Source organism: Eimeria necatrix, genomic scaffold, assembly GCF_000499385.1.
Source record: "Eimeria necatrix Houghton genomic scaffold, Enh_scaff4, whole genome shotgun sequence".
In the NCBI taxonomy this organism is placed as follows: domain Eukaryota; phylum Apicomplexa; class Conoidasida; order Eucoccidiorida; family Eimeriidae; genus Eimeria; species Eimeria necatrix.
Window position 1 is genome coordinate 119,162 of NW_013654790.1, and position 14,745 is coordinate 133,906.

At 50.2% G+C, this 14,745-nt stretch overlaps 3 protein-coding genes across 3 annotated transcripts; all 3 read left to right on the top strand.

Moving 5' to 3' along the window:
• Positions 1-1,741: 1,741 nt before the first annotated feature.
• On the top strand, positions 1,742-6,196 carry ENH_00058840 (endonuclease/exonuclease/phosphatase domain-containing protein, putative; the record flags this gene model as incomplete). Its single annotated transcript, XM_013583621.1, has 10 exons — positions 1,742-2,490; positions 2,654-3,090; positions 3,370-3,501; positions 3,676-3,756; positions 4,007-4,107; positions 4,411-4,555; positions 4,705-4,787; positions 5,425-5,623; positions 5,786-5,848; positions 6,009-6,196. 10 exons carry the CDS (start codon positions 1,742-1,744, stop codon positions 6,194-6,196), a joined length of 2,178 nt encoding a protein of 725 aa, XP_013439075.1.
• A 1,665-nt stretch (positions 6,197-7,861) lies between these two features.
• ENH_00058850 (GDP-fucose transporter 1, putative) lies at positions 7,862-9,460 on the top strand (the record flags this gene model as incomplete). The annotated part of the gene is made up of 1 exon (XM_013583622.1): positions 7,862-9,460. One exon carries the CDS (start codon positions 7,862-7,864, stop codon positions 9,458-9,460), a length of 1,599 nt encoding a protein of 532 aa, XP_013439076.1.
• A 1,803-nt stretch (positions 9,461-11,263) lies between these two features.
• On the top strand, positions 11,264-13,330 carry ENH_00058860 (hypothetical protein, conserved; the record flags this gene model as incomplete). The annotated part of the gene is made up of 1 exon (XM_013583623.1): positions 11,264-13,330. The coding sequence occupies one exon, from the start codon at positions 11,264-11,266 to the stop codon at positions 13,328-13,330; it is 2,067 nt and encodes a 688-aa protein (XP_013439077.1).
• Between the last annotated feature and the right edge of the window lie 1,415 nt (positions 13,331-14,745).

The window sequence follows — 14,745 nt, forward strand, 5'->3', positions numbered from 1 at the left end:
GGCATGGGCAGTTGTCGTTTTCAGCAGTGTGAAGGGCTGCGAGGTCCGCCAGCTGTATATTCCAAGAGTACGTATTTACTGTAGCCAGAAAGGAAAAACTCGTACACTCGTACTAGTGTCTCATTACTAACCATGAAGTACAAGTCGCCGAGAGTCGACATGGCTAGAGTTGTCGGGCTGCGTTGGGGCACCACGGTTTTTCAACATTGTAACATATGCATTTTCGATACTCAGATAAGAGAGAGAGCTCCAGTGCTCAACGGCAACTAACTATTTGGGCTCTGTAGGACGCCACAGCGTTTGCACTTCCCCAGAATTGTTCAAGTGGGCCACTTTGTGCGGATCACTCGAACGACCCACAATAAATATGTTTGAGCGTGCACAAGCTGATGCCGTCGCGCAGGCGCCGGTCTCTACATCAGCAAAACCTGAGTAGCCAATGTGCAACTGCCTTAATGCTTTGTGCTTTGCTGCTGTGGAAGTAGAGCGATGGGGGTCGTTGACATAATGCGCCAACCCCCCATCTTGTCGCAGATCCACAAGCTCTCAGAAAATTTTAATTCCTTCTCTAAAATGCAGTATTGATGTAACTTGGCTTCTGAAAGGCTTATTACGAGGTGAATGACCTGCCAAGGCAAGCTGACTGGTCAACGCCACACGCATTGGAAGCACTATGGAGTACATTGATTGGGGTGTTGGTTCCGTTTTTTCAAAATAAACTTTGCGGTGATGTGCGAACTGTGTATGAAGGTCAAATGTACAAGTAAATTCCTCCTTCCGGGCCCTTTAACCAAAAAGTGGCACCGATGCGGTTGAAGTGAAACCGACATGCATGTCCATCAGCTGACCGGCAGCTTTTCGTACTCCAGCCTGACTCTGTTTACTTCTGCTTTACAATTTACTTTTGCATATTTCTTTTGAGAAACTACCCCGAAGCAGCTTTCGCTGTGGCCGCTAAAATCCGCGCCTTACCACAGAATTCCACTTGGCGCGGGAGCGTGGTGTCTACAAGCCCGGGGTTAAAAGTACATTTTTTCCCGACATTTTGGAGGACTGGTTTTATGGGGCTTGGATTTGCACCCTGTGGAGGATCTGCAGGCAGCTTACCTAAAGTTTGTCTCATGCGGAAGGTAATACAGCTCAGGACAACTCTATGCGCTACTCAAGTTCATTAGCGCTTAAGGTGTACTGAGCGCATTCATCCTCAGCAGCATTCTACATCAATTAATCTATAGCCACTGTAGCCAGAGAGCAAGCATGGTCTTCTATCTGTGCCAGCACTCTCTCTCCTTTTTCCAATCGTCCGATTCGGATGGTGGTCTCTTTTTGCGGCCATGCATTCATCCAGCTGGGCTCTTGCTGCGGGTACACTAGAGCTTTTTGTCTGACTGTGCTCATGAATTTCTGAGCATGGGTGGTTACTCGGTTGCACCGCTTCTCCCCCAAGTGAGCAACACTCCAGCTGCTTCGCGTGCGTTTTGATCAAGATATCTGTATTCACAGCTACATGGACTTGTATGTGGAGTGCGAATCATAGGAAAATCTTCCAGTCAGCGTCGGTGTTGAGGCCTGAGTGTCCTCCTGTGTAGCTGCACCTCCTTGTCCGAGGAGGTCATGTTCGCAGCAATTTTTTGTCGTCATTCCACCGCATCTCTCTCCACTGACACAGCAGACTGAGGGCTAGATCCACATTTGAGGAGACGGTAAGAATCTTGCATCCCCGTCGGGGCTGCTTACAGAGATGAAGCCTTGCGGCAGCCAGGAGCCCGTGCCCAGCAGCTCGAGGGAAAGTATGACGTCAGAGGGCACGAATGAGCATCCACAGGGCCTCCCATCCCCCGAGGCATCAGCAAGCCTGCATAGCATGACTGTCCATACAACACAGGACAGCAGAGTTCACGCCTCACGCACCAGGAGGGCCCGCCCTGGTGCTCACTTCCAGGCTCCCCCCTCATCACCGCGATCGCCCCTTTCTTGCTGCAACACCTTGTTTTTTCCGTCAACCATACAGGCGGCTCCTTCCATCCAGTTGCTAGAGAGCAGAGTGAAGGAGCCGAAAAGTGCCCCAGTGTCAGATAAGCCAGTGGAGCTGCGGGCACAGCCCTCCACCCCATGTAAGCCTCAGCACGAGGGTACCCCTATTCTGCATCAGACTCACTCTGCTGCTGCTTCCCCTTCAAGCCGGCATCTGCTGTCTCCAAATGGCAGCCTGCGAGCGGCTAAGCCCAGCGACTCTTCGCGGGAGGCCCACCAGTGGCACTTCAGCAGCAGCAGCAGCCGTGGTGGCATCGCAGCTGGCGGTGCAGCCCACAAGCCACGAGTCGGTCCACTTTACCCAACTGGAGGCCCGCTTCTGCCTTCCAGTCTCCACTTGAAGACGCAGCGACAGCTTAACAACGCCTCACCTGGCAAGCGCCTTACGGCTGTCCCCAGAAATGTCGATGTTTCATTGCAGGGAGCACAGCCACTCAAAATCTTCTGCGGCACCTGGTAGGCTACATGCAGGCAGCAAAACATCAGGCATCAGACCTTTTTCGTTAACCTTCACAAACAGTTCGCAGACTCACAGAGAAGTACTCGCAGTTCGTGCTCACTTTCGCATACGCTCGAATAGGCATGTGCCCAACACGAAACTTGTGAGGTGCGTTTGCAGGAATTGTCAGTACCAGGATTTCCCAGTCAGCGTGCTTACGAATAGTCAAACAGCAGTGCGGGTTCCGCGGCTCCCTGATTGCTCCAATTATTCAGCTTGCACCCTCTCTGGATCCCCAAATTCTTGCGCAACGGAGTGCTTGCCAGATGAGCTTCCCGCGGAAGTTATTGCAAAAATGGGCGGCGAATTCGACAAATTGTACGACTTGGAGGGGATGGAGAAACATGGGTGGCAACAGCCAACAAACGACTCTGCGGGGCCGCCTCAAGTCCACATCAATCCTCCGTCTCTAGCTCGGAAGAGCACCATCAAGAGAGGGGATCTTGTGAGATCCAGCACAAAGCTTCTCACCGCCGTGCAAGGGGAGGACCAGCCGTTGGTGGACTGGCTGTTGCCGGGCTACGATGTGTATGTTGTCTCGCTTCAAGAAACTTTGGGTGCGTTTGCCTGTCCATAAAGATCATGTTAAATGTGTGGAGTAAAAGAAGGGTCAAATGCTTCATGCAACAGTGGCACCTACTGGAATAGCGTGTAATTTAAAATGCACAAAGGAAAGTGTTCAAGGGAATCGGCCTGCCGCGCCTTTTTTGACCGATCATTTTAGTGGACGACATTGGGAGAGGTCTTTGCTTCTATGAGTGACGCTGAAGTTTAGCGGCAACGCAGTGTTAATCTCTGCTTGGAAATTTGTTGAGCTGAACTTGACTACTCTGCAGGTCAGAGTATCTTTGAAACCGTCACTGTTTATCTCTCAACTGTAAATGGAACATCCTTCAAGCGGATCAAGTTTTCGGAGGATAAACTTTCCGGATTGGGCGACGGCGCGTGGATGCAGTTCAAGAGCACCAGTGGGCGTCTCATCTTCCCAGAGTGGAAGACTTCATTCGTCCTTGCGTTGTTATTCGTCTGCTGTATACACAAGCGCATCACTTGCTAGACGCTGATATCTGTGATTGCTTTCCGAAGCAGGTATTTAGCGGTAGATGTGCGGTGGGGTGAGAGGCACTGGTGTTGTGCTGCAGGCTTGGCGGCATGGGCGCGAGAAGATCTAGAGGGGGAAGGAAAGCCCGTTAGCTTTGTGAGCTCAAAGGCAGCGTCCGTGAGTGAGTCAACATGTAATCACTCTTGAATGGAGTAGCAGATACGCAGCGGAAGATGGTCGCAATTCGACTCGCATTTTTCACTCGCTGAATACTTTTTTCATGTAGAAAATATATTTATATGCATACGCGTGTATTTTACAGATTGAGCCTTCTCAGTAAGAGTTGCTAGTCTTCCACTTGCTGTTACTGCGTCTACCTCAACCAGTTTAGGGGCTACCGTGAGCAAAAGTTCGTCAGTTCGTTTTTTCAGGCTTCTTGTCTGGGAGTAAAGGGGGCGTCAGCGTCTGTCTCAAGATTTGGGGTCAATTATTTTGTTTTATTGGCTGTCATATGCCGTCAACATCCCCTGAGGTTTGTCCTGCCCTGCTTAGCTGTTAAGCTTTGAATCTCGCCACGAGGCAGAGCCTTTGTGCATGTATTTTGGTGCTTTTCTGATGTCGAAGTCATTTTTAGGATCTGCGCATCCATAAAATGACTTCAACAGCAGGGAAGTCTCAGAATACATGCAAAGATTCTCCATGACGTCAGCACGCCGGCACCAGTGGCAGAAGTGACCATCCTGTTGGACGTTTAAAGCATCACAGACAGACACGTGCAATTTGTGCTCTTCAGTCATGACTACGTATGTTTGCGTGTGCGCATTGTGTGTAACAGGACCGCCGTAAGGCTAGGGCTGTTGTGGAGCAGCGGTTGCTAGAGTTTTATGGAGGGGCGTCGAGTTGGGCGGAAGCGTTTCATCATGTGCTATGGATGGGTGATTTCAATTTCAGGACACAGCGAGTAACCGTTCAGCGGGCGGGTAAGCTGCCTTTTCTCCCGTAGCGCCTGGTTTAGCGCATTAGCGCCTTATTTTGAAGTGGAACGTGTCTTTCGTGACAACAAAGGATTACATAACACCTGAGGGGCATTTCCTGCCTCTGTAGTATGTGCTGTTTTTCCGTTATGCAGTTTCTCTTCTTAAGCAATCCCCCACAGGCTTATTCGCTTTTGATGAGTGGGTGGGGCCTAACGGCGACGATATGCGTTCTGCTGTAAGGCTTCCCTTCTCCACAAGACGACATCAAATTGGAGATATAGAGACACAGAGCTCTTTTTGAAATGCAGGGAGGGGACCTGGCTAGCTATTCGAGATGATATTTCTGCTGCGTTTTGAGTGTGCGGTATTGGCTAATGGCTGTATTGGCACTTCGCCACGACTAACAAGTTCTTTGTTGTTGTTTCCTGGTGTCCTGAGCTAGCAGTGGCACACGCCTGTGTTCTTTTCACAGGAAATTGAACATAAGTATTTTTGTCTCCGTGCATGTATGTGCTTGTCCGTGTGCATCGGCAGTGGCCTACGCATATGTATTCGTCTGTTCAAGTAAAAATGCTGATACGCGGGTACAAACGTGAGCGTATGAATGAACATGTGCATCTACAAGATGGTGTGCATAGTCATGAGTAGCTTGTGCTTCTATGTGTGCCGCAACATGTACATCATCGGTAATGCCGCCGTGGGAACTTCGCGATCGAGGCCTACGAAAAATAGATTCGCCGACGCGTATTTATCGGCATAGGGGCTGCACGAACCGTCGCATGCACGGGCAAACTGAAACCTGCGAATTGCATGGCTTTCTGCCTGTTTCGAAGTGATTTCGGGCCTTGTGTCTTTGTCATGGCCATATTCAGGGTTTCGTTGAGGCGCCAGTCGTTTTCCCTCCCACTTACAAGAAGGCTGACGGCCGCCCGCCGGCGAACTTGAGCGAACCGAAGTGGGTAGAGGCGGAGTACCAGACACACATGATCACACAGTGGTACAAAGGAGCCAGACACCAAGATCGCATTCCTTCGGTGCGCCTTCTCTTCTCCTACTTGAAGCCTGGCCTTGGTATTTTGGCGGCTTACTTTTTCCGGGGAATCAGAGGTCATGCTGTGTAGCAGCGTTTCTCGGGATCCAGTGTACGTAACTTAGTTCAGCTCATTCTTCCAAAAACGTTCGGTGCGCATGCGCTGCAGTGGACGGACAGGGTGTTTAAATGCTCGCTTGCAGAGGTCTCCTCGCTCCTCCGCTTTCAGCCAGATATGTACTTCTGTGCCATGCCAAGCCGGCCGTGTAAGCTACTGCGAAACGTACCAACCATCCCCCGCTGTAGAGATAGCAGCAAAGCTTTTCAAGTAGCCACGAATTCCGTAATACACGCTCATGCTCCAGTTCATTCATTACGCTTGGTATGTTTGCGTTTTTTTTTGCTTTTTTCCGTTTCATGGTGCAGCGTTTTTGATTGCCAGCGACCACTCTCCCGTAGGCTTAGGCCTCGAATGTTTTCCTCTGGATTTTGCCTACGCGCTACCAGATGTCACTTCAAACGCAGCGGCCTTCAAGAAGTCAGTCAATGCGGCTATCCCTAAGTCATCAGCAACACCTGAAAACATTGGTGAGGAGATGTACATGGGCAGCTGAATGTCTGTCAGCTCAGTGAATAAAAGTTTTAAATATCCACCATACACCAATGATGCAAAGTTATCCGTCCTTCAGAGGCAACTTCCTTTCCAAGGTTTCTTTTGTGCCATGGCTGAAGAGCACAAGTTATGGACAGCATGATTTTCTTCTCATAACTCGCATTCTAGAAACACCGCACTGAGGAAAGGTGAGGGGAGATTCCTCTTTAGCTCCCTAGATCTGGTACCTGCACTGAGGAGTTTCAACGCCGAACCGGGCCTCAGGCGCGATTACAAGTGGTTGCAATCCCATAGCAAATGCGGGATTTCCACATCCGCTGGAAGTTGCTGTGCTTAGTTGATGAGCGCGAGGCTTTGCTTTACGTGCAACTTTGCCTGTTCATGCGACGCATGTATCACTTGCGATTTGTGACTTATGGCGAATTAGCCTGCAGTGGGAACAGGGGCAGCAACCGTTCATCGCTGGAATGCACGGCAGATATGCAGTGAAGGCTTTATGTGACCTTCTGAGGGCTTATTCCGGGAGGGCAACACCAACTGATATTCATTTGGGCTTTCATGAGATCCTCTATTCTCTAATGAACACTATTTCACTTTAAAGCACTGCTTTGCACAGAATATTCGACATTTTCGGCCCTTCGTCCGCCTATGCATGGGGCTTTTTATGTATGGGAGCTTTGCGTTAGCTTGCAGTGACATAGGGTTCCAACGGAGAGCTAGGTAGCTTTTGCAAGAGAAGCAGCAGTAGTTGTGTAGAATTTTAAGGAAGGGACTATGCGAGCTTCAGGCCTCTCAGTTGAGGTGTCCATTTAGCCGGAGGATTAACCCAGAAATGACCTTAGCTTCACTTTTGAAGTGTAAAATGTCATTAATATACTACAAGAACTCCAGCTGGAAGCCCCTCCAGAGTTGAAGGCGGCGCAGAAACAGTGACCTCGGCCTGTGGATAGTGCAGTAGGGAACAGTGCGTAGCGTGACTACCTATATTGAGAGAATTTCCCGATGCGGTATTCTGTAGCTTAATAATTCCTCAAGCCCAGGGCTGAATGGTTTCTCTGTGCTTGAATGCGATGCTTCTCTCGCGACCCCCGTTTTTCCACCTGCGCTGTGTTACTTACGAAACGTTAGCTTATTCGTTGAAAAAACAGGCTTGTGTTACAGCTACAGATTTGGAGGAGGCAAAAAATTAAAAAGTAGTTTAATGTTTCAGTTATACATGCTCTGCAACCTACAAACAACTACTGCGGAGTGTCCCACCTCACTAGTATCTGCGTTTTGCGCATATGATTCACTTGCGACCCTTGTACCAGAAAATTAAGGGTCATTGAAATTTTTTGTCTCTAAAAGGAGACAGGCGTGCAATTTGCACCAGTAACATCCGCGCCCCGATGGCTGGCTTCGCCCAGTGCGGCCTGCGCTAAGCGCAGCCGCCGACCGGCACTTCCTGATGCTGGAGTCTTTAGTGTACCGACGGGAGGAACGATTCTTGTTAGTCTTGAGACCCCTTTTCAGTCCATCTTTCGTATCATCAGGAAAGTCCGCGTGCGTGTTTCACCCTCCGACCGCATGATCGAGGCGTTGGAACTGGCTTGGGGGGCGCACGCCCTGCCTTTCTCTTTCCTTTTGACTTACCAAAAATAACTTAGTTGGCTAGAAGGTCTTCAGGATGCCGACTGCCACGTCGAAACACGAGCTTGAGCTACCATCAAGGGCAACATCTTCCGACATCAGTGCCCGTGCATTGGAAACGGTTGAATCTCAGAGCAGCGGGCGGCTTGGTCGCAGGCTGAGTTCCAAGTGCTTTTCACCTACCTACAGTGACCGCAGTGAAGCTGGGTCACGTGGGCAGACCCCGGGCGCAGCTTCCAACCACAACAGCTCCACAGTTTGCCCCCAGCAGGACGCGTCCCCGCTTGAGGAAAAGGCAAAGAGCCCCTCAAGTGGCATTGCTCGCGGTAATGACTTTACACCGCAGTCATCGGATGCCTGCCCAGGAGCTGCGTCGACAGGACCAAGTTTCGCTGTGCGCGTTGGGCGTGCCTGTGGAGCTCTTGGGTCGTACGTAATGCTATCTATTTTGACGGTCTTTTGGACGAAGCACCTCGTTGGTGGCCAGGTGCCAACTCCTCTTTTCTTGTCATGGGTGCAGCAGGGCGTTGGTTTGGCGCTCTATTCAGCTGTATCTGCAGTGGTTGCCATACTCTGTAGTCAGCGCACAGTCGTGGGCAGGGCGTTTATTGCTGCCTTCCCGGTAGTGCGTATTCGGGCAAAGGTAATGCTGAATGTATTGCCGCTTTCAGTTTGCTTTGTAGGAATGATAGGCTCGGCGAACTTGTGTCTGCAGCGCGTGCAAGTCAGCGTGTATCAAGTGGCCCGGTCTCTCACCCTTGTTTTTTCCCTGCTATTGTCTGTTTTTTGGTTGAAGCAAAAAGTAGTTAGAGCTGAGGTCTTCTCGTGCCTTTTCGTGGCAATGGGATTCGCACTGATGACGGCTGTTGGGTCTGACACAGCGTCTGTCACGGGCTATATTATGGGTGCCCTTGCCTCTCTCTTCCAAGCGACCTACACTGTACAAATGAAAGCAACATTGGTATTCATAGAGAAGGAATCTGATACTTTACTACCTGCTTCAAAGCCACGCTCTGCCTACCGGCCAATAACAAACGAAAACGCAGCCACAGCACAGGCATACAGTGACGTAACGGGCCGCGACCCCAACCCCGATTCCCAGGATTCTGACGGAGGGGTCTTTACCAAACCGAGAAGCGCCACAATAGATATGAAGCTCCCGGCGGAATTACGCGAGACAGCGGAGACAAACTGGGATTACGAGGCAGCCTTACAGGAGGGCCAAGAGGAGGGGCAACAGCCCAAAGACGGCGACCTCGAGCTGTTTCAAGAAAGGCAACAAAGACATAGCAGGCCGATGCGTCCGCAGAACCTAGCCGAGCTTGAGGGACTACCAACAATTAATGGAGGCGCAGCGAAAAGCAGCGCTGGTTTAAGGGAGGCGGAGACAAGGGACTCTCCGCCACCCCCTCTCTCCCCAGTTGAGCGCCCACGCGCTGAGCCGCTTTGCATGTTCTACAACATGTTAAACGCTCTTTGTCTCTTCCCCATTGTAGTGCTGGTTTCCGAGGAGCCCAAAGTCTTGTGGAAGCTTGCGGCAGAAGGGTCCATGATGACTGGCACGGTTCTAGCCCAGGTCGTGGGACTGGGTAAGGCAGCAGCGGGGGCCTGGCATAAACTGATGACCAAACAGTAGTTGCTTATTTTGAGAGCTTAGCAATTGAGACCGTGGACTTAGGTTTTATTGTCTTGTAGGTAGGGGCCATTACCAGCTGAAGCAAGACACCCAGATACTTGAAGGCCAAATGCATTACGCTGTGTGCATATCATGTTCCCAGCGTTTACTGGCAGCTTCGTGTACTGTGCCGTCTGGTATTGCAGGTGTTGTCACTTTCGTCCTGGGCACAAGCATATTTTGGACGGTTTCGCTCACTTCCCCCCTTTCTTTTTCCGTCGCTGGATATGTGAAGACTTTGCTTCAGGTGGGAGTGGCGATGCTTTTGTGGGGGGAGCGCCTCACACTTGTTGAGACATGCGGCTTCTTATTGACTTTGGGAGGTTCACTGTGGTATTCTGTTTCGCGTTGCCAAGCCAATGCCCGTTAGGTGGGATTACTGGCAGGGAAGCTGCAGCTCCTGCAGCAGCAGCTGTAGTAACTTAACAAGGAGTGGGCTTCGATGTAACATCGTTTGTTTTTTTGGCGTTCCCCGTGATGGCCTCCTCCGAGACGCGTATGCTCACAGCGCACGCAAGTAATCATGAAACTTGAAAGATGTGTTTCCTACGTAGTGCCGTTATTGAGAATATACAAGACAGAGCGTATCAAGCTTAATCACCACCTCTATTTTTATCTGTTTCGTTTGGATGACCCGAAGGGAGGGCTGTGTCTCTCCCAATGCAGTGAACTGCACTCTTGGCTTTTCCTTTTTTTTAAGTTGGTCGCACATAATTCAGGCGCGTAGCAGCATCTTGTAGCTGCAGAAAATATCCAATAGGGACTAAAGGCAGCGAATTTTTTGCTTGCTACAGTTTCTAAAGTTGCTTCATTAGAGCTCAGAAGTAACGGTCGCCCTGGACATGGATCGACGTGCAACTCACAAAGACAAAACGTCTTTGTAAAGCCGCACTATGGTGGATTGGTGGAAGCTTGTCGCATTCCATTTTTTTGGTCAATGGGCGTATTCCTGGAGAAGGTTGGAAGACGTGTTCGAACGAAGCTGTGCAGTGGTTCTATGCTGCGACAGTCTCATGCGCTACGTAATCTTCTTCCCTCAGTAGTTCTGTCCTATCCAATCCCCTTTTAATTATATTATGCGACAGAACATGGTTTCTGCATGATGTTTCGAGTGGTTGCTCGGGATAGACGCTAGTCCTTATGGATAGACGCTAGTCCTTGTAAACAGCAAACAACGGCTTCCATGGTCGCTTCAGCAACGCTTGCACGAATCACTGGCATCAGATCAATGGATTTCCATTAACTGGTTTAACTCTAACTAAACATATTTCAAGGATGACGTCGCATGGTACTTTCCAGTCAGGACCACTGGTTTGTGGGGCCCGACAGAAGGGTTTACCTAGACTGCTCCCTTGTTCGTAACTGTACCAGAAGTGGCAACCCTCCGAATTGTGAAAAAAATAAACTTAGCAAAAACTAAGGTGAGCAAAGTACTCGCGCTGGGCTCAGAAGTTACTCTTTTAAGTTCTTAACCTTCTGAGTCAGGCTCGCATTCGGTGGTCACCACCCAGCCGCCCCTGGAGTGAACGGTTGTCCCCAAAACTGTGCATACATGGTATACTTTTTCGAAATACAACTTATTTGGTATTTTTTTACTCAAGGCTCCGTTTCTTCTGTTAGGGCACCTCATTTTCAGTCAATACGACGAGCCTCCACGGGTTGTACCCAAATTCTCTTCCCCAGCCTTAAGTTTGGACTTAATTCGGAAATGGCACTCCAAATATTATAACATATGCTTTATTCTCTTTTCCATGTGCAAAAAGGATGTTGTTTGCTCGGCTGCTTCGGCAAGCCAGCCCTGTACCAGAAGGATTAGCGTCCTTGAACGCACAAGCGGAAGCTGCAAACCACGAACAGTCTCTACCCAGAACTCATCCTGGACTGCGCGAAATATCTCCTTCTTTCCCCGTCAGTGATGCGGATCTCAAGACCTTTGTTGACGATTTTGAAGCAGGAGGGGAAACAGAGCAGGAAGAAGAGCAAACGCCAGAGGAGACTCATGAGTTAATTCTGCTGCACCAGCTTCTGCCAGATTTGCTCCAGTCAAATCGAGTAAAAGAGGCAGAAGACGTTGTTTGCCGCTTTCTCGATAGAAATCCCCGGAATGCAGATGGGTTTGCGCTCCTCGCTGAAGTGTACTCGCATCAAAACATGTTGGCTGCGGCATGCGAGAGTCTTTGGGGAGCAGTACATAACTCTCCTGGCAATCGCATGCTGCTGCGTCTGCTACATAGCACAGAAGAGCAGTTTGTTCTGCAGCAGTGCCAGTTGCCTTTGTCATTTCTTGTGAAGACCCTACTAGTGCCACGCCCCCCGGAGGACTCAGCCTCTCAAGATATCCATGATTCCATTTGTAGCAAAGAAGGCGCTCCAGTGGTAGTTTTCCGTCAAGGCAGTCATGTTACCAGCCTCGCAAACAGGAATCTTGAGCCTGGGGACGTTGTGTTTCGTCAGAGGCCGTTTGTGCTGACCCCTTTGATACTTGAATCTGGCCAGATTTACACCAGTTGTTTTCACTGCCTGCGCAGTCGAAACGATCCGGATACAGGTTTCTCGTGTCCAATTAGTCCTCACACCTGCCCTTTCGTCTTCTGCTCTTGGCAATGCCTAATGCGCAACAGCCGCATCCACGCCGTCGAATGCCGGGCCATTCCTGTGTTGCTTGCAGCAGCCAAAGAAGCTCAGTTCAGCGCTACAACTGTACTGCACCTATTTCGAACACTCGTTAAGGCAGGGCTAGAACGGCAAAGCAGAATGAGTGCGCATCAGGACAAAGATATGCAGAGGCCTCCAGGAGACATTGTGGAACAGCTGTTAGCACTGAACTCTTACCAGGCAGCGGTCGCTAGGGGTCAACCTGAACTCTATAAACAACTAGTCGTCCTCGCACGCCGGCTGCAGCGAGAATTTCCCGAATATATGTTGCTTTTCTTGAAGGAAGGAGAACTAATTGATCTTATTTTAAATATATGGCAGTACTCTCCCTTGCTGACTTGTCCCTCTGTTCCATCAGCCGCCGAAGGACGAAACCCGGACGGAGCCATAGGCCAGGTTCTGGCTCCGGCAGTTTCGCTGTTACTGCACAGTTGCATTCCTACTTGTATTTTATGCTTAGAGGAGGACGGACAAGTTGCTGTTAAAGCCCTCACCTTCATTCCCATAGGCGGTTCCCTCTCTATTTCTCTTGAGGAGGACCTGTACAAATCTCAAAGAGACCGTAAGCACGTCATGGCACGCCCAAGGGTCTTTGGATGTGGGTGCATCAGGTGTGTCGATATTTCAGAAGGAGGCAGACTATTACGAGGCATTCGATGTTTCAGCTGCGTAAGAGGCTTCCTGTGTCCCCACAAAAGTCGTTCGCTCTCTTCTCGGCTGGTCGCCTACAGCACTGCCTCAGCTGCCTCTGGGCTTAGCAAAGTTAGCAGCCTTGAATATTCAAGAGACCCCGAGGCAAGAGAAGAAAAAGCCCGAGAAAAGATGATTTCTGCTGGGTTCAACTGCATCGGCGCAGGCTTTGGAACTGAGCGGGAAGCTGGTGATCCTGCTCTGGTTGAGGAGCAATGGCTCTGCAGCAGCTGTGGCTTGGACTCTACAGCCGCTAGTCAGCGCTGCCGCGTGCTTGAAAGTGAAGCAGAGCAACAGCAGGCTGCAGCTGAAAAATACCTTGTTGCAGGGGCCTACATACAGGCCCGCAAAGAATATACGTCGCTAGTGCGTCAGTATAGCACCCTTCTTCATCCCCAGCATGCGGTGCTATTCAACGCCTACACTGTTCTTGCGGGTCTCCTCAGCTCTGAGCCGGCGGCAGATGCGCCCAAGGCAAGCAGCTAAGCCTGTGTTTCCGTGGATTGAAGTTCCTCTTTCGCTTGCTTCCCCAATTTCATTGTCAGAGGAGGTACAGTGGCTTCCTGCATCATATACTGCGGCCCTCGATTTTACACTTTTTATGTACCTTCAGGCCCTAATATTTCTGCGGAGGGCAGTTCTGGCGGCGGAAACAGTCTTACCGCCCACTTCGCGTATCAAGATGGACTTGTATCTTAAGGTTGCGCAGCTTACCTACAGAGTGAGCTTCCTTGTACACTTGACCACTTTTGAAAAAGGAGCAGAACTCAGAAACTTATCTTCTGGAGCCTCGGCCTAAACGCATGTAGCCGTAAATTCAGAAAATTGCCTGCTCCTTTTTGCCTTAAGGCCTGACATACGTGCCAACAAATAGCCACAGAGTCCTACTGCGATGCAGCTTTCTCAGTGATAAACTCGGGGTGGTGCATGCGAGAAAATGAGCAGCTTCTCTTTCCTTTTGCTCACTACAGGCAATGCAGCTCAACCAGCATTGCCGTAGAGGCCTCTCCTTGCCTGCAGCCTTCATCATGGGCCCCATGCATGTAGCGCTGTGGAACTGTTGCGTCTGTTTCGGCAGCGGGTCGAGCATTGCAATCATGCTGCAGCAGAGACTGCGACGTTATGCCGCAGTTTTCTCCCTGTGTACACCCCCACTACTTTTTAGGCCAATTCTTAGTAGATTTGACGCCTTTGTAGCCCTTTATCGAGAAGTCACGAATCGCCAGTCGATTTCTGACCAAGTGCGTTGATCAATGGAGCTGTGCATACCTCTTTTGATTGCCTTTCTACCGTTCTCACCGAACATTAGCATGCATGTCATGACACTTGCTTGTCTTTGTTGAGAGTGCCTTATCTGTAGGAGATTGCCCGTACATTTTAAACGACTCGGAACGGGAGTCTGTTTGCATGAGTCTCTCAGGCTATCTCCGACCACTTCGCGTCAGACCCCATGTTTGTTGCGGTGGCGCTTGTTAGGAGAGGCCTGTGTTATCCTCTCTGTCTTGAGATATTCCTGGCGCTAAAGGACGTTTCACACTTTCCTACGGGACTAACTCTTCTTGGCTTGGCCTGTCTCTACAGACAGGTAGACACAGTTAGACAGTACGTTACAGGCGCAGACCAAGGAGACCTAAGGTGAAACACAGTAGCAAAGCACGCATGCCTGCATGTTGCGTTACCAGCATTTCATGCACTTCTCAACAGAATCGCATGCTCTTATTGCTAAACACAAGCGGCTCGCTCAAAGCTTCACAGATGGTACAGCGCATATGCGATGCGCCCCCAGATTTACAATCTGGACACGCGTCACATATGCGTTGCCCTAGGAAGGTGCCACCACTACATAGAATTCCGCTTGATTGTAAATCTGGACGCGCGTCACATATGTGCTGCCCTGCGAA